The sequence below is a fragment of the Xiphophorus maculatus genome, chromosome 20 (genome assembly GCF_002775205.1).
Source record: "Xiphophorus maculatus strain JP 163 A chromosome 20, X_maculatus-5.0-male, whole genome shotgun sequence".
NCBI classification, from domain to species: Eukaryota; Metazoa; Chordata; class Actinopteri; order Cyprinodontiformes; family Poeciliidae; genus Xiphophorus; species Xiphophorus maculatus.
Genome location: NC_036462.1, coordinates 20,157,392 through 20,183,467, shown reverse-complemented (window position 1 = coordinate 20,183,467; position 26,076 = coordinate 20,157,392). Strand labels below are relative to the sequence as shown.

At 38.1% G+C, this 26,076-nt stretch overlaps 1 protein-coding gene across 2 annotated transcripts; it reads left to right on the top strand.

Annotated features, from left to right (window-relative positions):
• The first annotated feature begins 1,274 nt into the window (after window positions 1–1,274).
• Window positions 1,275–25,842, top strand: LOC102229142 (FYVE, RhoGEF and PH domain-containing protein 5-like). Of its 2 annotated transcripts, none has more exons than XM_023325643.1 (21): window positions 1,275–1,534; window positions 3,205–5,581; window positions 11,837–11,978; window positions 12,403–12,461; window positions 12,563–12,593; window positions 12,729–12,880; window positions 13,694–13,850; window positions 15,095–15,185; window positions 15,316–15,366; window positions 15,814–15,872; window positions 16,938–17,009; window positions 17,261–17,329; window positions 19,071–19,154; window positions 19,312–19,391; window positions 19,491–19,578; window positions 20,283–20,420; window positions 20,608–20,710; window positions 23,444–23,580; window positions 23,663–23,761; window positions 24,429–24,583; window positions 24,943–25,842. In XM_023325643.1, exons 1-21 carry the CDS (start codon window positions 1,525–1,527, stop codon window positions 24,977–24,979), a joined length of 4,191 nt encoding a protein of 1,396 aa, XP_023181411.1. In that variant the 5' UTR covers window positions 1,275–1,524; the 3' UTR covers window positions 24,980–25,842. The 2 variants fall into 2 exon arrangements, with proteins under 2 accessions (XP_023181411.1, XP_014324554.1); XM_014469068.2 differs by having other exon boundaries at window positions 23,663–23,788.
• Window positions 25,843–26,076: the final 234 nt, after the last annotated feature.

The window sequence follows — 26,076 nt, the reverse complement described above, 5'->3', positions numbered from 1 at the left end:
ATTTAAGTAGTTTAGCAAAGATGCTAATGCTAACATCAAACCTGGCTAGCTGAGCTTCTGAAGTTTCCCAGCACTTCATTTAAGTTGTAGAAATTTCTCAAGGATGATCAGGGAAATAGCAAAAATTTTGGGCTTCATGACAAAGGTTGTAAATACTTATGTAAATGTGTTTTTTTTTTTTTTTTTTTTTTTGCTTTTCTATTTTTAGGAAATATGCAAAAAATCTCAAACTTTTTTCCACATTGTAATAATGGGTTATTTTTCATAAAGGAGTCATTTAATACAATGGAATAAAGCTGTAATATAACAAAATGTGGAGGAAAATGTGAATGCTTTCTGGAGCCTTTTCATCGTCTAAATGCAATCAATTTCAGCAAAACTAGCTGAACAGTCTATGTAGAGGCAAGAAATTTATTTCATTTTGTGGAACCTTTTTTGGACCCATATGGACTAGTTTTTGTCCAGAGACTCACACCAACCTTACATAGCCAACTGAGTGCTAGCAGTTCCAATGGGGCCTATTTTCCACTAATAAGGGGCCCATATGTAAATGTTGGTAAGATTGAAAGCCCCTCAAACCTGGGGCCATCTCTGGATAGTGATGATACTGCAGATGTTCTTCGCTTAAGATAATTTCTAAAACAGAAATGGACACGTATTGTATTTTACTTGTAATATTTAAATCAGCATAAGTTAGATATAAACCAATTTCAGAGATTAAATACATTTTGAGTAAAATTATTTTAGGAAATAGAATTTAAATAGCTTTAAGAAGTAAAACTATTTTGAAATTAGAAATTTGTTCATTGCTGTGTTTCAGTCGTTCAAAGAAAAAAATTCTTTGCAGAAATAAATTATGCATAAAATCCAGACAAATTTATGAAAATCAGAGTTTAATAGATTCAATTATAACTGTTTGTTTCATTATTGTACCATTAATAATCAACATGTTGTTAGACTGACGATAAACTCTCTGGATTACAGTTGTTTCATTTCTCCATGCTGCACAGTGGATTTTTGTGAAAGGTTAATACTGTCAGATGTTATTATGAATTGAGGTCATTTTTCTAATAGGATTATTACACAACTTTAACGTCATTAAAGCGTCCCATCATCTGCGGCGTAGACGGCTGCCCTTTTACCTCTGCACCATGTACCAAAGAGCGCTCATAAGACAAACAACTAATCAGCACAGAGTTTGCGCTGATGTTACGGTTCTCGGTTGCCTCGGTACTTGTCCGGACCTGCAGCGTCTGTGTGTCTGCAGAGGGATGTCAGCGGTGGTGTGTGTTATCAGATCGAGTCCCCACATTTGGTTTCCAGTCGCGTCCTGCGCGCTGTAGGACGCGCGGGCGATCAGCTGAGCAGGAAAGGAGACGGAGCCAGCGGTGAGAAACAGGCGCAGTCACTCAGCGTCTGTGCGGACATTTCAGCGGAGTTTACTGCCGGGATCCGCTGCCAATTGTTGGCCTGCGCCGTGTCTGCTTTTGCGGACGGGATGTTGGAGGTGGTCGCCGCGCAAAAATGAACACAGGTGAGAGGATTTTTTTTTTTTTGGTTAACAGTTTCCATTACAATATTTGACCATATTTTCTGAAGATCAGAGAAAAATAGTTGTTATATGTTGAAAGGTTTTCAGTTTTTACATTTGTTTTTGAACTCGGAATCGAATCAAACACCAGGAAAAGAAATTTTCTTTTCTTCAATAAGACATAATTGTGCTGTTAAAGTAAACCGTCTGCTTTGCGTCTGATTTTAAAAACTGTTACGATTAAAACTCAAATAGACTGATCCTACTGTATAAAAAGCAGCACATTTATAAAAACCCTGAACATAAGTTATGTAAAATTGTGTGTTAGAAAGTAAAGGCTCACAATATTTGATAAAGTTTATAGTTTCAGTAAAATAACTGTCTTGTTATTTTGAAGGTTTGGGGATAAAATTGGCTTACAAGATCCATAAAAGACATATTTTGGTTCATAATGGTTTTACCTATTGTTTCATGTATTGTTCTTAAAGCTAACGGCCTCCTGACAGGGGTCTCTTTGGCTTGAATCACAGGAAGTGAGTCAGGGAAATCCCTCAGACCTCTTTGTATTCTTTTGGAACTGTGTCAAAGCATGCATTACTCATTACCAGTGCGTTATCGCCTTTCTATAGCACCAGATTTCAACAAGCCCACTGTAGTTTGGGGAATTAGCCATCCTATTGACAAAGACTGACCAAGGAAACCAGGTGTTGGCACAATTTTGCTTCTCTCTTTTAGTGGTTCATTAAGATTAAGATGGACATTCTCTTCCAAAACTGCTGGAAGAAAAACAATATAGTTTGGGTTACTCTACAAAATTAGTCCTTGGTCAAATATGGTATTTTATTCCTCAAAAATACTTCCAGTGATAATCAGAGCTGTGTCTGCTTTTGTAGAGTTTGGTTTTTTATGGTCAGAGAGCCAACTCTATGAAACATCTCATATATTAAATGTATCCATACAACCCACTGAATAACCTCTATCCGTCCATCCATTCATCTATCCACTTCTGTTCATCATGTGTTGATTTGAAGGAGCCTAAACATTACTTTACAGCATTATTTTACTCTGAATACTATGATACGGATGTTTTAATGAAAAATGGCATTATGTGAAAATTGAAGGAGGTCCTTCCACTCCAGCCCAACAAACTTGGGTACAATGTTTAGTTAAAACTAATTGGCATCTGTCCTAACGACATTAACAAAGAATTAAGGTTAAGCAAATAGTTAAGAAGTTTGTAGAAAGTAAATTTGTTTGGTTCTGTGTGTACAAGAGACCTTCCTTGTCTTATAACAGAGATCTTAACCATATTAAAATTTCTCTGTTGACAATCTTTGGCAGCCTAAATTTAGCTAGCACCTATTTGAGACTGAAAATGTGGGTTGTGTTTGGATCATTACACATGCAATACTTTTGCAAAACATTGTTGGATTCCTTATATGGCAAAACTCTTTTACTACCCTGGGTGGTTAACATAGCAGATTGCCAGAAGGAAATTAGTTAGTTTTACTCATTTTGTTGAGAAAGTGTTTTACTGTGATCTCACACCATTTACTTCTATGTCTTTGTAAGTTTCTGAGCCATTTTAGGTCACAGGAACAGCACACAAATGACCCTGTAAGCTATTTTAAAGTCAATAATCTTACAGTTTCCTTTTCCTGTTGTTCTTTTAGACTGCACCCAACCTTCAGCGGTTCCAACGCCAAGATTTGTTTGTCACGCCAACCTGAAGCTGCTTTCCCCTCTTACTTCTGCATCCAGGGGTCCTAAACCTTCTGTAGCCCCAAAACCTAAAGTCAAAGTGCTGATAAATGGCAACCAAGGAGGGTTCAGTAATGGGAGTGCACAATCTTCTGATGCAAGAAGTGACAAAGCAACTGTGAAGCAGAATGGCCTGAACAAAGTTATTATGAACGCATCATCTGGGAAGAAACACTTAAATCTCAGTAGTCTCAAATTCGACAAAAGAGATCTAGAAACTATATCAAAGGGGACGGTGGACAGTGGAGGCACAGAAGCGGAAAAGGAGGAAGATGAAAGTAAGAACATGGATGATTGCAGATTAACAGACAGGGCCCTTACAGAGGAAGGGGACTCCCTGAAAACACTATGGGTTAGTGACGACAGACTCACAGCTGACTCCGAGGAGGCAGAGGAGATTACTGACACAGACGACATGGATGCTGAAGGTTGTGATGGAGGTGAGGCACTGGCTGACGCAGACGGCCTCTCAATGGGAGACATTTCTGCTAGTGGTGAAGATAGATTGTTTTGCCACTCCATCGTAACTCAGGAGCAGATTCAAACAACTGGAGACAGAAGTACTGCAGATGATTTATCAAAGTCTTCTGATGAAAATGGACTATGTCTTAAGGAGAGAATGATGGACACTCAGGGAAGAGAGAAAGAGCCAGGTCCAAATTGGTGTTGTAATAGCCTGAAGTTGATGTGTGGCCATCAAATTAATGGAAAGGGTGAAAATCAGCAGGAGATTAGTTTGTATGACTACATTCCTAAAATCCACCAACAAGTTTGTTCTGAAGCAATTGAGCCTTTTTACATCTGTTCAGAGGATATTATTAACATGACAGCTACGCTCTCAGAAAGTGACAGTACCTCTGTAAAAAGAACTGGAGTACCAGCTGGAAAATACAATGAAACACCTGAGAATGGACATTTAGTGGACTGCATGAACACTGATAAAGGTATTGATTATGGCAAGGCTAAAGAAATGGAGGATATGTTGAACCACTTGGACTGCCAGCCAAGGTTTAGACAGGTTGCCATCTCAGTGCCAACAGACACAGACACCTCATTGACGTCTTCTTTCTCTGAGAGCCAGCTGCTCTCCCCAAATGACTCTGAAGTCTTCAAAGATGACGAGGATTTGGAGGGTCACATTGTGCCCTTTCTGGATGAGACCAGTGACATGGAGCTCCACATTACAGATGAGCATGTTTATGAGGAACCAGGGCAAAGTTCATGTACTGAAAGTGGTTTTCTTTTGGATAGCAAGACTGCTGGTATTAGAACACACTCTTTGTCAAATTATATTTCCACTACTGTGGGGGATCGGGGAGTACAATTTCTCCATAAGACCTACATTAGTGGATTAGGACAACCTGCATTGAGCAGCAGCCCAGTGTTAAATTCAACGCGGCACAAAAGCTATTCAAAACCCAAATATTTGTCTCTGTACCCACGCTCCCTGTCCATGGAGGGACACAACACACCTCTCTGTATCTACAAGGATGACTCCTACAGACATAGAGATGGGGTTTCCTCATCTGAGAGCTTCTCCAGGTGCTCACCTCTCTCATCTAGTGCACTGTCCACACCTACTTCTTTGATGGATATCCCCCCTCCCTTTGAGCTGGCCTATATCACCAAAAAGCCTATCACAAAGAGTTCCCCCTCTCTTCTTACTAGAGAAGAGTTTTCAGAGAAGGACAGGAAAAAGAAATCCTCCATTAAGCGCTTTCTACTTAAATTTGGGTGGAAAACGGAACATAAGTCTGGAACAGATGCCAAGTCATCCTCTTTGAAATCCTCGGCTGAGTCCAGCCATTGTTCACACAACAGACTGTTGGCGTTTGATCGGCAGAGCATGAGTGGTTCTCCACAACTAAATTTACGTCAGGCAAACAAGCCTCAGGGATCACCCGAGTCTTCATCCCACTTTCTGTTCCACACAGAGAGTAAAAGGAAAGGGAACTCTGTGGCCTTCCTCAACAGAAGTGTTGTCCGAGTGGAGTCCTTCGAGGACCGCTCCCGAGTGCCTTTTGCACCTCTTCCTTTCACCAAACCCCGCTCTATCTCCTTTCCCAACACTGATACCTCTGATTATGAGAACGTCCCTCCACTCAACTCAGATTATGAGAATGTTCAGATGCCACAGTGGAGGCCAATTCGACAGATGCCACTCACACACTTCTTTGACCGTCCTAGTCGAGTTTTGTCTTCAACAAATGAAACAGATGGTTATGTCGACATGAAGAGTCTTCCAGGATTTGAGACAAAAACACATTTACCTGAAGAGGAAACTGAAAGGTATGTTAACAAGGTTGGCTGAATTAGAACTGAAATTAGATTTGCTTTAATATGGTAGAAATCTGCTTTGTTTTTTGCTCACTTATTAGCTGAAAGATTAATCTGCTTCATCAAGGTGAAGGGACTATGATAGAGTTATTTGTCCATTCCTATAACATTTAGCAATTCTTGTCACACTCACCTGCACCTCTCATCATTTCTACTAATGTACTGGTATTTTAAAATGGGCAAACTTTGTGTGGCCCGTCTGTTAAGCAGCCAAATGACGCCTTATTTATTAACCAGCTAATATCAATTTCTTATACATTTAATCTCTTCTAAAGAAATAAGCATTTCAAAAGTGCTGTTAAATGTAGAATTTTAGTAATAGGTTTCATTTTGATAAGCAACTGTCTTTTCATAATACCGTTCATACTCAAGGTAATTCAAGGTGACTCCATTAATTTTCTGAAAATGAAAGAAAATACATTAAAAATATAAGAAAGCTTAATATGTAAAACACTTAAAAGCATTGGCTAAAAAGGAAGAAATATTTATATGCAATTTAAAAACAGATTTAAAAAAAATTACTGTCAATTGACAGCCTTTAATTCTATGCTTCAATCACTCATCAGTGTCTGGGGAAATAGTTCATTTGTGTGATTCGTAAATCAAATGCCACACTAAACAATTTTATTTTCACTCCCAGTTAAAAGGAGCTGGCTGGTTGTGCACATCTCAGGTTTCCAGTGAGTTTGTTTTAGAGCTGAGGAGAATAAAAACTAATGCTGGTTCACCTAAGCAGACCTCTGCTGACCAGAGTAGTCTCCATAGTTCATACATGACTTCAATTTTTGGTGTAGTAAAAAGTCTGTGACAATGTTTTGCAGAGTAAAGTTTAATTACATTTCCCCAATTCCACAATCTGTGCAAAAAACCACAACAGTAATGTGTGTTTTGGGTTGCTTTTTTAAAAACTTTTGTCTAAATTTGTTTTGCCTGCTTCCACTAAACTTCAAGAAGTCAATAACTTGGAAGAAAAAAAGTGCAATAGCATGAAAGAATCTGAAGTCTACCTTTGGCATAGCCACGTTTAGGATCTTCTACTTTTGATTTGTGACATCATTAGTGTCAACATTATTGCCTCCTGCTGGCACTGCAAAGATATTGCATAATTTTTGATTGGAATCCCAGAGTTTTCATATGGACATTTTAGTCAAAAACTGAGGAAAACAATATAACCCAGACTATCGTGGTGAGGGCCTTAATGAACTCTGGCTGTGTGTGCCGATGTGTTGTTAGGACATGTTTGGAGGGAGACTGAACAATGCTGTTGTAAGGATGGTCTTTTCACGTCTGTGTCCCAGATTCAGTAAGAAATGTTGCCTCACTGATTTTTAAAGTTTCTTGTCTCTTTAACTTGGTATTATTTGTTTTTATGATTGAGTATGCTGTGTTGATGTGTGCCCATCCCCCTCTGAATTCCTGCTTGTTTTGCCCATATCATACAGCCCTCTTAGGATGAATAATAGTCAGAGTAGTTTGGACTCATTGCTCTTCTCCAGCCAGGCAGCTACATCAGGCAGAGATACAATCTCAAGGTGCTCTGTAGTCAGCAGATGGTGTCTGCAGAGCTTCCCTCTTCGTGTTCACAGTCTCTTATTGTGTATGTGCAACAAAACAATACAATATCGGGATAGAAATTGCAATTAATTTTATTTATCAATACGCTGATATGTAATTTGAAATCAGTTACTGTGTTTTATATATTGTTACTACACTGATATAATAACAACCTGCATATGTAAAAGCCCTAAACGAGTCACAGACACATTCTGTCATCTGCTCAGGTGTGTATGTCCTGACTTATTGCAATTTAACTACAGAATGATGAGTCCAAGCTTAAAACACCAGTCTGGTTGTCTTATAAAGAACCGTAGTAGACAAATATGTCAGCAACAAATCACTCCCTGGTGAAAAATTAAATACTAAGTATGTTAAATTTTAACATACTTGAGCATACTTTAAGTCAGACTAATCATGAGTATACTTCAAGTTCACTTAGGATTAATTAACTTAAAGTGTGATATTTTGGAACAACTAATTTTGTGCTATTTTAATAGTATTTAAATTGTATTAAAGCACAATTTAAAGCAGGGGTGGGCACTCCTGGTCCTCGAGGGCCGGTGTCCTGCAACTTTTAGATGCATCTCTACTTCAACACACCTGAGTCAAATAATGAGGTCGTTAACAGGACTCTGGAGAACTTGACTGCACTTAGGAGGAGATTCAGCTGTTGGATTCAGGTGTGTTGGACCAGGGAGACATCTAAGAGTTGCAGGACACCGGCCCTCGAGGACCGGGAGTGCCCACCCCTGATTTAAAGAGTACTAAGGGTACTTCAACGTACTTTTTTTTTGGACAACTTAAGTTAAACTTAGTGTACTTTAAGTATATTGCTTTTTATGTAATATAAACGTGCTTGATTATTATATTTTGAGTGTACTACTTTTGTGATTGAATTACATTTAAAATGACATATTTTCTATATTAGTAGTGTGATTACAGTATGCTACAATTACACTTTTGGTTTATTATAATTGCTAATGAAGTCCACTTTTTAGTTACTTTTGCTTTGCCACTTTGTACATTACATGCTTCATACACACTACAGTACTGCAAACACATCAGGCTACCAGAACACAGAAGGATCAATTACAACACACTTTACAGGTGAAATTAATTACATTGTGCTTTCAATAAATTACCATTTTGGTAACACTATTTGATGAGTGTGCATAAGGCTGACATAATACTGTCATAAACATAACACCTGTCATCCAACTTTTAAAGCAACTTCTCATTAAAAGTGTCATTATTTACTGAATGACACTTCATAACACCTGTTAGTATGTCCCTAACAGGTGTTATGTCATGTTTATGACAGTATCATGTCAGTCACACCCCATCGAATAAAGTGTTACCCACATTTTTCAAGAGTACACTGCCAATATACTATAACAGAATTCTTCAAATTATCAATACATTCAAAGTTTACATACGACATGCTTATGAAAATTAGCACAATAAAACAATAGGTACACTTTATAGGACATGTGAAAAATATTTCACCACGGACAGAGTATTCACTGCACCACTGCACTTCACAGAAACCTACAAAAAAGGACAACAGAACAATCAAACAGAGAAAGCACTTGTGTTTTAAAGAGTACAGAAAAATGGCAGAGAAAAATTTAAGACTTACAATTTTAAGACGCTGTGGACTCGCTATGTATGTGACATCATCCGAACTGATGATGATTGGGACCGGATGCCTGGAGTGAAAAAACATTTCTGGGTGAAGTAGAAAACAAATAGTCAGCAATATCATAGAATCAGTTGATGCTGGCATTAACTATGAACCTGTTTTAAGTGTGGACTTAAGGGAGACAATCTACCTTAAAATGTTTCCATCCATGATCTGAACACGTTGATCCTTGCAGGGTGGTGAGGGGGGCTGGTGGTGCCCGTCTCCATCAGTCATCAGATGAGAGGCGGGGTTCACCCTGTACATGTCACCAGGCCATCACAGGCCCTGAAAGCTGACAATGAATAAAATGTATGAAAGAGAAATGGCAGATTTACAAGGGGAATAAATTCTGTCCAATTATTTTTTAAATCAAATCATGTTTATTAAGCACTTATTGTTGGTAACACACCAGTTTTTGTTGTTAAAACTGTGGCCAGCTGCTCAGTGTAAAAAAAAAAGCCTACCACCATGAAGACGATGTGGAGGTTCATCCTCAGAACTGTTTTTTTTTAGGTTTTCTAATACCTGATCTCTGGTTTCCTCTTTCATCTTCATTTGCTTAGACTGCAAAAATATGTTGAAGATAAAAACAATGATGAACGAGTTATAACAGCAGCCTCACAATATCAAAGTCTCTTTGGCATACTGAGCTTAATTAAAACCACCTTACGTTTATGAAGAAAACTGTATTAAGTCGCAACAAACAGAGCCTCCATACAGTTATAACATGAAGCTGAATGATTGTTATAGTAATAATCATAAAAGTCACAATAAAATTGATAAAATAATTATTTTTGAAACCAACGTAAGTTTGTTTATATCTTTACTGCACTGTAAACCCTATCAAAAGGGGTTTTTGGCAATAGATGTCCATGACAAGCTTGATTTGCCTTACCTGCTTTTTGTGATCCTGCCACTTTTGGTGGGTTATTTCATTGTGTGGGGATCAACGTTTTAGTGACAGACCTTTCAGATAGGATGTTGTGTCCAAACCCCTGGAGACTCTTGCAGTAAAAGGTGAAATTACTTTTTATTCAGCTTTGCTTTTTTTCCGAGTTAGGGAGAGGTTTGATATCACTTGATCCATTGTCCTGGCCTGAAGTACAATCTGCTGCTTACTTTTGCCTGTAGGTGTGAATTCAAATTCAGTCTTTTGATAACTGAGTTATAACATTTATTGATTAATTGTGGTTGTTTTTTGTGTATTAAAATAAAATTACCTGGATGCACTGAAAATAGAGTTTATCCCCCCACTCCTGGTATTTAGCAAATACAGATAATCTGGGTGACTCCAGCTCACCTAAGGGAGTTACAGTTCAATCTGATTTCATCTTAGGCAGTGATCAAAGATGGCTACATGTCTTTTTAAACATGTATGTGAATTCTTAATTCATATAAAGAATGGTCTCTTTTTATTCGGATGGTGAACTGATCCAGCGTTGACTTTAAACACTTCATTGTAAAATGATTCTTTAAGTATTTTGTCTGTTTGAGCCTCTGCTGAACCCACTGGCGGGTTTTACCACAGCACTGTAAAATCCAGCTGGACTGAAGTGGTTTAGCCTGCAGAAACCATATTAGTTAATTATTAGTTTAAAAATCATGTCTGATTCACCAGAAACTATAGCCGAAGGAGAAGTGGCAGCATTATTTTTTTTTATCTCCTTGTGTGATTTGTATTCGTACATCTTCCTCCTGGGGCTTTTTCATGTGGTAGCAATGGAGTGAGGAGTGGTAGCGGTTTCTGTGGGAGTGATATAAAACCTTAATATAGAAAGCGTTCATGTGTTGTAGTTCCCTAACTCCATCCCCCTGGTGTCTCATTCAAAGTTTGTTCCAGTAAGCAGTAATGGGCCATGCAGGCTGTAATCTGTGTGATGCAGAGAACCAAACAGCTCACATATGTGAATCGTATGGAGCTAATTTGCATCTCGGTGGGGTTAAATCCAACAGCACTGGGAATAAAACATGGCAGGAGGGTTGGCAAGGCGGATATCCGTTCGCAGGAACTCAATGTTACACCACTATAAGTTAAAAGCCCGGTTTTATTTGCATTGCTTACATTCCCCACTGTGCTACAGCCATTAGCATATTCATTTTGGTTTCACTGCAGAAGAAAAGCAAGCAGCATAAAGTACCAACATGTGTCTCTGGTTGGCAGCGGTTGTCACTGGAGGGTTTTCTGAACCAGTTTATTGCTTTTTACAATCCTTCAATCTTTTATTTATTCACATTGTCTACACTAAATATGCTTATTATAGTGATAATTCAATGTAGAAGATTTTGAAGGACTGCAAATTAAAATTTGATGTTTAAATTAAATTCATGTGATTTATTCCCAGATGACTAAATGTCTGAGAACAGAGCGAGGCGTACATTGAAAGCATCTAATTGCAGAGACAAATGTAAAATTGAACAAACCCTGGAAGTTCGGTTCTCTTCAAAGTCACTATTTGACTTCTTCTCTGATTAGGTTTAATGAAATTAAATCACACACGTTGACGCTGGTTAACAATTAGGTGGTTGTGCTGGATTTTATTTGGGGGGGATCACAGTGAAGCAGTTTTATCACATGAAATCCTATTAATATACTGAAATTTGCAGTTATTACCTGACAGAGCAAAATTAAAGGATTTGAATCCTTTGTTGAAACATTGCACATGTCATAAATTGACTTCTCAAGATTTTTGTAAAGAAAAACAAAACAAGTAAATCAGACACGTTGACTTCATGAGGGATTTCCGATGCGAAATCTGTAGACCTATATATTTGTTTGCATCTTCAGTTGTAACTGAGATCTAATCATTCAGGACGGATTTCAGCAAAAGGTCTGAATAACTGCAGAAAACTGTCCATCTGCATCTAAACAAGCAAGGACACGTTAATGCCCCGTCTGGGAAGTCCATTTCTTCATGTGATTCTTCCTACATCCTCATTTATAATGTCCGCTTGTCTTTTTTCCTCAGTGCCTACACAGAAGCCTACAACGTCTGTTCGGTGGCTGCCAGTGCCAGGAGTGACGATCGGGGAGAGACGGTGGGGGACGAAGACCAAGGACGCACCTCTGAGGAGGAAGACGTGGGGACAGACGTCAACTATGACCGACAGGTTGGCTCCCACCAACACTGAGTCTGGGAAAACCAAATTATTTTAATTAAAATCTTACATTTATTTCCCAATTACTGCTTAAGGATCTTTTAATTTAAAATGTGACTTATTTATGTAGTTATTTTGAGTAGCCTGGTGTCTGATATTGGGAAGGAAATTAGAAGAACACGACAACAAAAAGTGGATTGCTTGTGTTCCACCTCCTTTTATTGCACAAAGGGCCTCACAAATCAAGATTTAGAGGCAGATTAATGGAGAATAATGGGCTTCTTGAAGATTGTCAGAGTTATTAGGAATTTAAGCACCGCTTTGAGATGCTGTGAAGAGGGGAGACAGTTATTGTACATTTGTTGAACCTCAGCCAAAATGAATGAATTACTTGTGATGCTGGGCCAATTAAAAGTTAATTATTTACTATTTACAGTCCGATGGTCGATCCAGAGCCTTTTACATCGTTAAAGAGCTGGTGGATACAGAGCGACTGTAAGTGTAAATATCTAGTTTCATTTCACGTTTGTCTGTTAAAAATAATCATGCTCCCATATGAATCCTGACTAAATCAATGTTTTTATTTTGGTGTTTAGGCATGTGAAGGCCCTCAGATTGCTTCAGAAAGTGAGTGAAGTGTCTTTATTGTTTTTATAAAACTTGTCCAATATGCATTGTACACCGTGCAGAAGAAAAGTATTCGCACCATGCCAGATTTTTTTAATTATTAAATGAAGCCCTCCACTTTTGCTACTGTGTTAGGACTTTCGGAAAGTTGTGGGGTCTGCAGTCGGGGATGACGGGCAGCCTGCGATGGACGATGAGAGACTCAGAGAGATTCTCAATGAGCTGCCTGATGTCTACATACTGCATAGCAAAATCCTCACCGAGCTGGAGAGTCGAATCGGGCATTGGTGAGTCGATAGGCAACAAATGACACTTTCCTGCAAAAAAAACAAAAAAAACCACAAAAAAACCCTGGTTGACATAAAAGGAAAACGAGATGCACCAATCAAAATTATTGGGCCAATTTCTGATATCCAGTTTTTGTAAAGTCTTGAATTGCCAGGAGCTATTTTAGTCTAAATTTGAACAGCATTTAAAATATTTACTTACATTTCCTGCTGTGTGTGTTTGTTTTTATAGGATTGAACTATTATTTGAACCAAACATAACATTTTACATTATATTAGCAATTATTACAATTACTGAAACCTCAGCTTTGAATATAGTAGATAACGTAGAGCCTTACGGTAACTGAGATCTTAAAAAAGCTGCTGACATTTTCAGCTCTGTGTTTCAAAACTTAAAGCACAAATAGATCAAACTAGACATCTTTATTGTACTGCAGTTAGCCTTCCCATTATCTATAAAGTCTTGCTCTCTCTCATAGCTTCATACGTCACAGAAAACCTATTTTGAATAACTTCATACACCTCTGAGCTTAAAGAAATCTAAGTAGAGAGAAATTTTCACTCTCTACTCAGACTCCTCCTTGTTCAGTAAAAGCTTTCAAATTGGAGTGATGTTATTCATTAGCACTTAGATGTGCTACATTTACCAATTTTTTTTCAGTTTAGAACCTGCCAGTAAAATCTTGTTACTTTTCAATAACCAAATACATCACACTATCAGTGAGAAAATATCCTCTTCCATGATCTCACCTCAGCAGACTTGTGGACGGTGCTTCCTCTGTTTAGTTTTACCTTTGGTTTCTTTCCATTCAGGGAGGACAGCCAAAGGATTGCTGATATTTTCCTGTCCAGGAAAGCAGAGTTTTTGGTCTTCACCACTTACATCGGCCATTATGATCGAAGCATTAGTTTACTGGAGGACGGCTGCAGAGCTTCACCTGCGTTTGCAGCTATAGTTCAGAAATATGAGGTCAGACTTGCTATTTCTCTCATTCAAAATTTACAATCTTTGCTTGTAATTTTTCATTTCAAATGTTGGGGGTTCTTAAAATCTGAATTTAGTCTTTTTCATACAGTATTACCTTCTGGTAGGCACAAAAATCACAACTATGAATGCATTTTCTCATTACAGGGTGACTTCCTTTCTAATTTCTTTGCTTAATCTCTGTTTAGTTTATGAAATAGAGCTGCAGCATCTGTTCACTACTTAAAACAATAAAGTATTTTCGATGTCGCAGATCAATGCTGAGGTTGCTTGTCCCCCTCAGGGGCTAATAATACAAACTATCACTGTCCTTTGCAATAACGTAACTGAATTGTGGATTGATGTCCAGTGGGCCTGAGTGTGTTTCGTTTATGAACACAGAAGTTTTAAAGGTTCTCTCTACGTTTTATCGACCACTGAGGACAAAGCTGGCATCAAGTCTTTGCAGAGCTCTGCAGTTTTTTACCAGATTTAAGTGCCTGGACGTTGAAAATGTCCTTTGATTCCCTTGAACGCTTTGTTTATTACTGCCAGCGGCTATTTTGTTTGTCCTTTAAATGTGAAACTGGTGATAAAATGTTTGTGCCCCACACCTGGGCTGGTCTAAATCTGATTGATTTTATTTTTCAAGCTGCTGTTTAGGACTCAAAAACACAAGGCTGCTGAATGCTGAGGCAAATATTACACAAACAAATGTATCCATACTGCTAAGGTGTGGACTGAACCTTAAATTAAACTGTATACATAAACTATATGTATAAGCAATTCCCTTACACTCACTTATATGAATTGTTATACATATAGTGAATAAACTATATCTATAATTATATTAAAATGTGTTGCAGTCCTAGGCCTGTATGCTAACCTCTGATGGGTTTGAGATACAAATAATTCTACCATATAAAATGGCTACATAAAATAAATCCTGAAGTAATGTGTTTTTTTTTTTTTACATATAATATATGTTTAACATAATAACTCCATTAATTTATGTGAATATAGAGATTTCATTTGATTTTTATTGTTTTATTCATTATTCTCAGTAAAACAAGTCCTACATTAAATTGGTCTGAAAGGCCACACAGGGAAGAAGAAGTACTTACTTCAAAAGCGATGTAAAAGATAAATTTAGTGATTGAACAATCTAACATTTAAACTTTATAGGCTCTGATTAAACTAAAATTAAATTCTTTGAAGTGTTTCTTTTACACTATGATTTATTGTTTTAGGAGCAGAACCCAGCCGGGGAGAGAGTTCCTCTTCAACGTCAGCTCCTGCAGGTTATTGTGCGCGTTGCTCAGTATCGTCTGCTCCTCACAGGTGAGTCATTGACAAAAAAATTAAAAAGTAATTGATTCACATTGACACATATATTATCAAAACAATAAAAGATGATGGTTTGGTGAATTTGTTTTACTCTGAAAGTCATCATTTCTCCCTCTCCACTCAGATTATCTGAACAACCTTTCCCCTGATTCCAAGGAATACGAAGACACCCAAGGTACAGTGAACATGCGGCGAAACCACAAACAAAAACTACCCAGCTGCTGCTCCGTTCACGCTCTCTCTTGGTGCCAAGGGAGCTTTACATGACTCTGTGTGTGGCTTTGTGTTCACTGCAAACCTATTTGTGCTCATTTGGCACGGAGGAACGGCCAAGAGAGAGCCAATTAAGATTTCTTTGTTTGGAGTGGAAACCCACTAGACAGCCACGGCAGCTCCTTTCTGCCTGGAGACTGATGTGTGTGATACACCAGGAGGCAAGCCACTGCAACACTATCTGATGCTGCAGAACCGATAAGGGAGCCGTCTCAGTCGAAACATGCAGACACTTCCAGACTCCTCACTTACTGTACCGTTTACACGCAGACAAAGAGTTTCGAAACTTCCTAGCAGCTATGAGAGTTTGTTGAGACTGATCATTCTCCGTTTCATTTATCTTTTACAGCTGCAGTAGCGATCATGTCTGACATTGCAGATCAAGTCAATGACAGCTTAAAACATGGGGTGAGTATCAAATAAATCTCTGAGACAACAAAAAGGATTTGCTGTAATGAAATTAAGTGTTTTACCTCATTTCTTAATAAAGAAGAAAATACATCACTTAGCACAGAATTAGCTGAGCCTCCAAGTTAAATAAAACAAACAAGCAGAAGAAAGAGCTGGAGGAAAGACATGGATACATTTCGAAATGAATAAAATAACCAGAAGATTCAGAATCAAGTCCATGTTATGGGTCCTGCACTGCGGTTCTTCTGTGTCCTGCTTCATATTGTGGTCAACCTGCTCAATCATGTTAAGGCAGCAGAATAATGTTATTGATATTTGGGAGAAACAATAAGTGATTACATGCTTTGATGTAACACAAATGACACAAAAGTTAAACACCTAAGTTTGGATGATTCGCTCATATGCCACTCAGTGTAATTTATATGAGAAACATATTACCATGATGAAATATTTCTCCATAATCACGCAGGATTTTTACTGAGTCTATATTATTATTTAATTTATGCATTTACCAGATGTAAATTAATATGGAAAAAAATCAAACATTTGGAAAAAGATGTTTTTCCAGACAGTATTCCTGTTTGTGTTCCCTAAATATCCATCTTGTCTCATGTCCATAAGCTCCATACCAATGAAAAGACACTAGAGTCTAGAAAAATGTGCATTTACTGTGCATAAAGTATAGAACGTAAACATTCGTTACTATGTAAAAGTGAAAGAAAGAAAACCGAATGTATTCCCTTAAACTTACCTGTAATTTATGCTTCGTTGTTTGGAACAAGACATAAATTTAGGAAACAACCTAACGCAAAATCCTGCATCTAAAAATGGATCTGGATTAAACTTTTTCTGTGATTCCCAGTTTTATAGTTCCTAAGGTGACATTTTTCACTCTCTACTCATACGTTCCAACTAAAAACACTACTATTTGATCCAAAGTCAACAAAACGTGTCCTGTCTTGTGATTCAGGTGACGTCAACCGTAACTTCTGACTCTTTCATCTCGTCTCTCGTATTTTGACTTGTCATCTCTCTCTCTCTGCTGTTTTGTCTATTTTTCAGGAGAACCTGTTGCGTCTGATCAACATAGCGTACAGTGTTCACAGCCCACGGGACCTAATTCATCCTGGCAGGGTATGACTCTGATAAGAGCATTGTTTTCTGTCTGAGTCTTTCTTTTTTGGCCAACCCACCCTGTCTGCCCTCCACCACCCCTTGTTGTTGGCCTTTTACACAATCAGCGAGCTGGGAAAACCCTGCCAGCCTGGCCTAAAATAACACGGCCGGACGGCTGCAGATGCACTGCGTTTGTCAGGATCAGAGGAGCTGCCAGGGGTGCCTGGTTTGATTTAACCATGTTTTTTTTTTCTTTTCTGAACTGTCAGGTTTTTGTGAAGGAGGGAACCCTGATGAAGGTCAGCAGGAAGAGTCGACAGCCCCGACATTTGTTTTTGGTAAAGGCTACTTCCTGCTTGCAATTACACAGCAACACACAGTTTATATCTGTGTTTTTGTGGACATACTAAAACCTGTACAGTTTGCAGAATTGTTGTTTTTACTTCAAACATACGTTTAAAACATAGAGTGGGGAGTTTTCAGCCTGATCTATTTTCATGTCCAGACTGAGCTATTAGGAGCAGGAGTTTCCTGGCAGGATGTTTCTGAATGTTGAGTTCCTGAATCGGAGCTTTACTGCCGGCAGAAGGAAGGCTGCATGGATCTTTTAGCTCTTTAAGACCGGAAAGGTCCACACAGACATCTTGCCATGCTTCATGTGTGCATCATATTAGCTACTTAACTGTAAACTCACTAAAATGATGTGAGAGTGAACACATAAGGACTACGGAAAGAAGTATTTAGCTGGTTAGTGGTTAAATACTATGTTGCAACATCACCTGTTAAAGTATTACTAACAGTATAAGCATTTTATCCATTTTATTGAGATAATCCTAAAGTAAAAACAATGATAGAAAGTGTTCAAGAAGTCATTTCATTGTTTTTTGGCAATAAGTTGTAAGACTTTCACCTTATATAACTATATAAAGTCAGAAGCCCATAAATATTACTCCCACAATAAAGCTTATACTCTTTTTGAAACAGGTCAGGTTGGCTAGAAATGTTCAGGATCAAAAATAAAAATAGACACAGTACTAAATGCATACTTTAGCAGTTTTTTATATTCTTCTTCATAGAATAATTTCTGCATCGAATTTTCACAAAAAAATAACAACAGTACCCTTTATCATCAACATCCAACAGAAAAAAAATATTTATCATATATTTGCAAATGATTTATGTTTTCTTTATTTTGAAACCTAAAAATGGAAATAAAATGGCAATTCTTTAAAAATGACCACAAATTTCATATAGCAGATATTCATCAAAACAACTGAAGTTGTATATTTTTTCAAAAGGTTGTGTAACATTTGCGGCTCTAAATGAGGTTATTCTGCTAGATTGAGGGTGAAAATGGCTTTTATTTTGTAAAGGTTGCAGACTCCTTGTGTGTTACATAAGATCCCAGTAAAATATTAGGAGAATGAAAAAGTCAAGGGCTTCCCTAAAGTTGTTAATTATCCAGTAATCAATGTGTCTTGCTGTGACATTTAAAGTTTGTATTATTGTCTCAGATCCTAAAGAGGCTCAGAAGTGTCTCATCTAACAATTACTGCAAAATTAATCAGCAGGAGAAGGTAGTTTGTGTAAAATTAGGTTTCTAGACTCTGTGGCAAAAAAAATCAAGTGATGTTCTGTTAATGTAGTAAAGGGTACAGTGACGTAACTTCAAACGGATCCAAGGTAAGGTGTTTGATTTGATCTCTCTCAAAAAGGTTTTGCTGCGTACACACAGGATTTTCTCTATGTTCGTTCTAATTCTTTCCTTTACTGGAAAATTACAAAGTTATTTTTATGAGATTTAAAAAGAGATTGAATGCATGTTCTAATTGGATCAGATTATTGTTGTGATTATTCGATAATGACAACATTCAAAACTCAAGACCTGCTTTCATGTGGAAAATCTCGCAGTAGAGGAGTTCTTTATTAGTCTGAAGTGACATCTACTGGACAGTTGCAGCAAATACACAAGTACTTAAACCTGGCCTGGTTCTGTTTCCCCATTTTATTTTTAATTTTTTTATTCATTCATCTTGTTTCTTCTGCAGGGTTTACAGTGAGTGCTTTGTCTTTTTTCAGATGAACGATGTGCTGCTCTACACCTTCCCCCAGCAGGACGGGAAATACAGACTGAAGAACTCGTTGCCACTCAGTGGGTTGAAGGTCAGCTTCTCGTCTTGTGTTGCTCTCACTGTGATTTTCAACCACACATTTTCTTTCAAGGTCTCCTCCTGCTATATATTTAATTCCTTGCATGTTTCCCCCCTCCGTCTCTCTCAATCTAATATTTGATTAATGATATTTTTGACAAACTAAACAGGTCAGTAAACCCAACATTCCAAATGTGGAAAATGCCTTGAAAATAGAGGGATCAGAGATCTTCATTGTCCTGTCTGCCAGGTGGGTCACTCTAAAGTAACATAACAAATATAAAATTGAATAAATAAAATCATTCAGATCAGATGAGTAGTGTGTGTGTGTGTGTGTGTGTATTTGCAGCTCTTTTCTTGAAAGAGAGGACTGGTATTATACTCTCAATCGCACTGTGACTGAACAAGCAAGAGGCTCTGCAGCCAGCTCTGGAGAGGTGAGAAAATTAATTAAATTAAACCTATAATTAGATGCACAAGTTTTTGGGGGGTTTTTTGGTGTACATTTGAATGTAACTGTAGATACTGGCTTAAAAATATGCATTTCTAACCAAAAAGTGGTTAAATATCCAAGCACAATTACGACAAAAGCTCATTCAAACAACAAAGGGACAGCCATTCAAACTTTTAATTAATGTATGTAAATATCAGTCCTTATATGACAAGTACTTCAATCATTTAAATTCTTTCTGGATTTGAAAAAATTTGTAAAAGCAGTTCTTCTCCACTATGAAAACTTTACCTGATTTATCACTAATATTGTACTTTAAAATATGCGAGCATCTCCCATTCCAAAGAAAAAATGGTTAAATATCCAACCAGGATTATAACATGGCTATAGAAACCATAGTGTTGAAAGTGTAATTAATAAAGTGACATTCATTCACACATTTCGTTGAGTATTTACATATCCGTATCTATATCTATGATTTCAATTCTTTCTCCATTAGGGTGTTTCAGAAGTGTTTTCTAAAAGGAATCGTTCAGTTAAGACATTAAAAGCCCCTAATTAATGACATTCAAAGCTATGATTGGTGTATGTAAACATCTTGCTGGAGCTGCATCACAGCAACGTTCAGTAAGATGTGTAACTTCCTGCCGTCTGTTTATGAAGCACTGATAGTTTCTGCATGTCTTGCAGACCAGAGATCGTCTTTGGCTTACTCTGGGAGAAAAAGCTCCCACTCTCGTTCCTGTCTCACAAGTGATGATGTGCATGAACTGCACTGCAGATTTCAGCCTCACTGTTCGCAGACACCACTGCCACAGCTGTGGAAGAGTAAGTCATTTACTCTAAGATACTGTGGGATACTGAACTCTGTTTTGACAAAAAGTATATCAGGGAAGAAACTGATAGATGTTTGAAGACGATAGTCAGCTAGACACATTAAGACTTGACTGTCTGTGTGGAATGCTGCTAGTGTTTTTAGAAATTGTTTAATATTTTGTCTTCATTGTCACAACAGATTGTTTGTCGAAGCTGCTCCAGGAACAGATATCCACTGAAGTACATGAAAGACCGCATGGCCAAAGTGTGTGACCACTGTTACAACGAGCTAAAAAAGAGAGGTAATAAAAAAATCTCTTCTTTTTAATTGTGTTGAGGCTTATTTCACATAACAGATACATTTGGTCCCATGTCTGAAGTTTATAAATACTGTATATAGTATATATAACAATTATATACAGTATATATATAAATGCACATATATATTTGTATATATATATATATATATATATATATATATATATATAAATTCCCTTCTCACCCACCGCGGGTGGTTCTTATCCTCTGAGCTCGGGTCCTCTACCAGAGGCCTGGGAGCTTGAGGGTTCTGCGCAGTATCTTGGCTGTGCCAAGGACTGCACATTTCTGGACTGAGATGTCTGATGTTGTTCCTGGGATCTGTTGTAGCCATTGGTCCAGTTTGGGGGTGACTGCCCCGAGGGCCCCGATGACCACAGGCACCACTGTGGTCTTCACCTTCCAGGCCCTCTCCAGTTCCTCCCTGAGGCCCTGGTATTTCTCTAGTTTCTCGTGCTCCTTTTTCCTGATGTTGCAGTCGCTTGGTATTGCTACATCTATCACAACGGCTTTCCTCTGTTGTTTATCCACTACGACAATGTCTGGTTGGTTCGCCATTACCATTTTGTCTGTCTGGATCTGGAAGTCCCACAGGATCTTAGCTCTGGCGTTCTCCGCCACCTTTGGGGGTGTTTCCCACTTTGATCTCGGGGTTTCCAGTCCATATTCTGCACAGATGTTTCTGTACACTATGCCTGCAACTTGGTTATGTCGTTCCATGTACGCTTTCCCTGCCAGTATCTTGCACCCTGCTGTTATGTGCTGGACTGTCTCAGGGGCCTCCTTGCACAACCTACACCTTGGGTCTTGTCTGGTGTGGTATATCTGGGCCTCTATTGCTCTGGTGTTTAGGGCCTGTTCCTGGGCGGCCAGGATGAGGGCCTCTGTGCTGTCCTTGAGTCCAGCTTTTTCCAGCCATTGGTAGGATTTACTGATATCAGCCACTTGGGTTATTTGCTGGTGGTACATCCCATGTAGGGGCTTGTCCTGCCATGATGGTATCTCTGGCACCTCAACCTCCGTTCCCTGTTGTCTGAGATATTCACTGAGCACATTGTCTGTTGAGGCTTTGTCCCTGATGTATTTATGGATCTTAGTTGTTTCGTCCTGGACTGTGGTTCTCACACTCACTAGTCCTCTGCCTCCTTCCTTGCGGCTCGTGTACAGTCTCAGGGTGCTGGATTTGGGATGGAATCCTCCATGCATTGTTAGTAGTTTTCTAGTCTTAATATCAGTGGCTTTTATCTCCTCCTTTGGCCAGCTAATTATTCCAGCAGGGTATCTGATTACTGGCAGTATATATATATATATATATATATATATATATATATATATATATATATATATATATATATATATATATATATATATATATATATATATATATATATATATATATATATATATATATATATATATATATATATATATATATATATATATATATATATATATATATATATATATACAAAAGAAGTGACAAGACAGTTGAGAAAATAGCTGAACTTTGCCAAAGAGTGAAGATGTTATATCTGGAACTTAACCCAGATATCAATACATAGCTCAGAGGCCTTCTAGGAAAAATGTGCTTGTAGAAAACTCTCCATACTGAATGTGAGCTCATAAGATCAAGATTTATAGGGTGATTTAGGGAGAAGAAGGACGTCAGCAGGAGTACTGTGCGGTGAAGCAGTTGGAGACCTAACAAACTGGCACCCTACCTAGAGATTTTAAAGTAATCAGTTGTAATCCCAGTTATTTTGTAATTTACCAAAGTGATAAATGGTTGCTGGTGACGTAAACCATTATTAAAAAAATCTAATTCTGGCAGCAGTCAAGTTGAAGTTACAGTTTCTGCTGATTTTCTGATCACCGTTGTTATACAGCCATTTACCGGCCCTACCAAAATGGTAGGGCTACTGACTGAAACCAGCAGAAATCTCACTGTTCTACACCTCATCAGCCCTCATCTTATTCATTAGGATATTACTGCACATAGCTGTTGTTCTGAGGACACCATTTATCACGCTACTCAATCTGTAGTCTTTTTTCCCCCTCGTTTGTCTCTAAAAAGTCACTTCAAGCAAATACTACACATGTGGTGCTTGAAAGGGAAAGTAAAAATATACAATCTGTCATTCATTTGGCTCAGACAGAAAAATTAGTTGCTGCTTCATCTGATTATCATGAGAGGAACATCTTCAGATTCCACCTGTTCAATTTTCCAGGATCAAAAAGTGATTTCAATGTAGAGACTCTTTTGGTTGGTGAAAAATGACAAGAAAAGTTTATTTAGTTTCAGTGTATTTTTCTACATTAAGATGTTTGTGTCTGATTTTAATATTTACCTTTGTTTTCTTTATTTCTGAGGGTTAGATATGGTTCTAGTTGTCTGTTTTGTTGCCCTAGTTCTTGTGTTCAGTTGCTGTTTGTGTCTGTAAGTTCCCGAGTTTTGTAATTAAATATTCTTCATCGTCCACTGTCCGCCTGCCTTCGTCGTGCTGCATTTGGAAACTGTTTTCCCACAAAATCCAAACTGACTTTTTGATGACTTTGTCTGTGAATAGTTCATTCCTAATCTGTGGTCAGAAAAACATGTTTGCTCTTGCAAACATGAGGAAATGTAAGATTCCTGTAAGCGACTCGCTCCTTGGGAATGAATCATTCACATATCTTGCTTCCTCTTTTGGGTAAAAGGAAACCGTTTGTCTTCGCAGGAGGAGAAGCGTCCGAGCTCTCAGCCAAATGTAGCCCTCGGCTGACCCGCTCCAGTCGTCCCCTCTCCACCGTATTTCAAAATATTCATCCCCCCAACATATGGAGACATCGAAAAGGCACAGCCTCTTTCACTCAGGTAAAAGGACAAAATGCCCCACTCAGAAACCAGCAGCTTTCCCTTGTTGTGATTAGTAAGAAAAGCTGCCGTTGTTTTGCAGGCAACCGTTTCGGAGGAAGGCTCCATCAGCGGGACTCTGCAGCGGAGCAAGACAAGCAAAAAGAACTGGAAAAGACTGTGGTTCCTGCTGAAAGACAAGGTGCTTTACACCTACCGAGCCCGAGAGGTGAGGGGAAACATGCAATCCCCTTTGACCTGCACAGCACACAGTGACACGCAGACGTATTCATGCATATTGTGTACATTTAGTGAAATTACAAACGCAAATATTAATGTACTTGTAAGTATCCTTGTGCAACTGTTAAAATGTGAAGTGAAAGGAAAGCTTGAAGCACTGTATGCCTTATTTTATGTCTTTAGTTAACACTTTACCAGTACATCTGTAAGTGTTTTGGAATATGTTTGCACATGTATAGACGGAGATTTTTGCAGATTTGCTCAAGCTCATTCTTTGAGGTCTGGACTTTAACTGGGCATCTTAACTTGTGAATAATTTTTTGCAAATTGCAGCTGTATTTGTGCTTAGACTTAATTATACATACAGGAAATACTGTCGCAACTGGGCGCTCCTTTTATGTTGGGCAATCACTTAGAATCCCCTTAAATGATAGTTTGCAGCTTTTAACTTGACGAAATTTGAAAAAATTCAAGTGGCATGATTTCTTTTTTAAGACACTGCTTTCACACTTAAAGAAACACTTGCAACAGCATTATTCAATATTTATAAGATAAATGAAAACAAAATAACTGCATATCACAATTGTTTGTTATCCTTGTCGTTTTTCTTTTTTTCTTTTCATCTTCAGGAGAAGGTAGCGTCAGAAAGTTTACCGCTTCTGGGTTTCACAGTGAAGCTACCTGACAAGCAGGGAGGAGACACAGAGGCCAACATCTTCCAGCTTTACCACCAAAACACTTTGTATTACACCTTTAAAGCTGAAGATAACTTCACAGCTCAGAGGTGAGAAGCTTGTTTAACTTACAGTTCATGATATGGCATTAAAATGTTATGTCTGTGGAAATGGTGTGTTTTTAGGATGTTGCCTCCTGGACAAAATGCCAGATTAGTTTAAAATATTCCCATCTGGTGATTTTTGGCCATGTTATTCTTCAGCTGAAGTTCATTTCATTTATCTGCTGACTTTTCTGGGTCCATATAAAGAAAACATTGAGCTCTAACAGAAAAGAAGAAGACAACCTTTGCCAAATATTTTTCTCCAAAGTGAAAATAACTAGTTCAGATAAGTATTCTGTATACTGATACAGCTCTGGAAAAAAAAAAAATATATGTATTTTATATAAAATCTTTTACCTTCACAGGTGGGTCAATGCAATGGAGGAAGCCACAAATTTATAGACTCAACCCTTCTGCTGCCTTCACCCTCCTACAAACCCCCGTCTCTAAAAAGCGACTGGACGTAAAACCAAACTGGAAAGACCGGAGAAAGGCACTTTTCTGTTTGGCATGTCACAACCCTCCCAGCTAAGCTGAGGAGAAGAAGACATGGTGTTCTTTAAAAAGAGGACACAATCTACCTACTTTGTCCTTCTGCAGTGTTCTTCCCTCCCTGCTGTCGCAGCAGGTGTGACACCGAGGGCTGCAGGAGATGTTGGCCCAGATACTTGCCAGCGTGGAGCGCCGCCTGTCAGCTGTTACTCACCGCCCCATTTCCCAGAATCCATCGGAATTATTATCACATCTTACACAAGATACACAATACAGTCAATTCACGGCATGTTTGGACTTGGTTAATTTATTAATCTGTTTGAAAACACTGAACAAGGAAATGAAAAGACGGATTTTGCTCTTGTTTACATGAAAAAACACGCTGAAGCCTCAGTCACTACTCTCAAATGGCCTCATATTTACTTTGATGTAGTTATGCCTTAATTTCAACATGTGCTTTTTGTACTTTATTTAAAGCATAAAAATACTAATTGGTGGGAAGAACAGATTGATCAGACGAGAGAAAAATATTTTCAAAAGACTGTTATCTGTGTACCATATTGTTGGAGAGAGTCCTTCCTGTAAATCAAATTTTTTTTTCTCAGTTTGCACTGATATTAAAGGCATAATTCAGATTTTTTAGGCAGTTCACCTTCAAAAAGTTATAATTAGTTGATAATTTACCTGCAGTAAATACAACTATTTGCATTTTGATTTAGTAAAACCCCAGATAAGCTGGTCCTAGAGACCTGAGAAAAAAAAAAAAAAAAAAAGAAAAGCTAAAACCGTGGCAAACTTCTACTGTCTCAAAATAAGTCCAGTTACCTTATTTTTCGGACTATAAGCCGCTACTTTTTCCCCACACTTTGAACTATGAGGCTTTTCTGTGGATTTTTTCTTCAACCACCAGGGGGCTCTTTAGCAGGAAGTGAATCATTGGAAGTCAAAATTGGAAATCAAAGAAGAATGTGCTGATTTTCATTTTCAACTACATGCTAGCAGCAGGC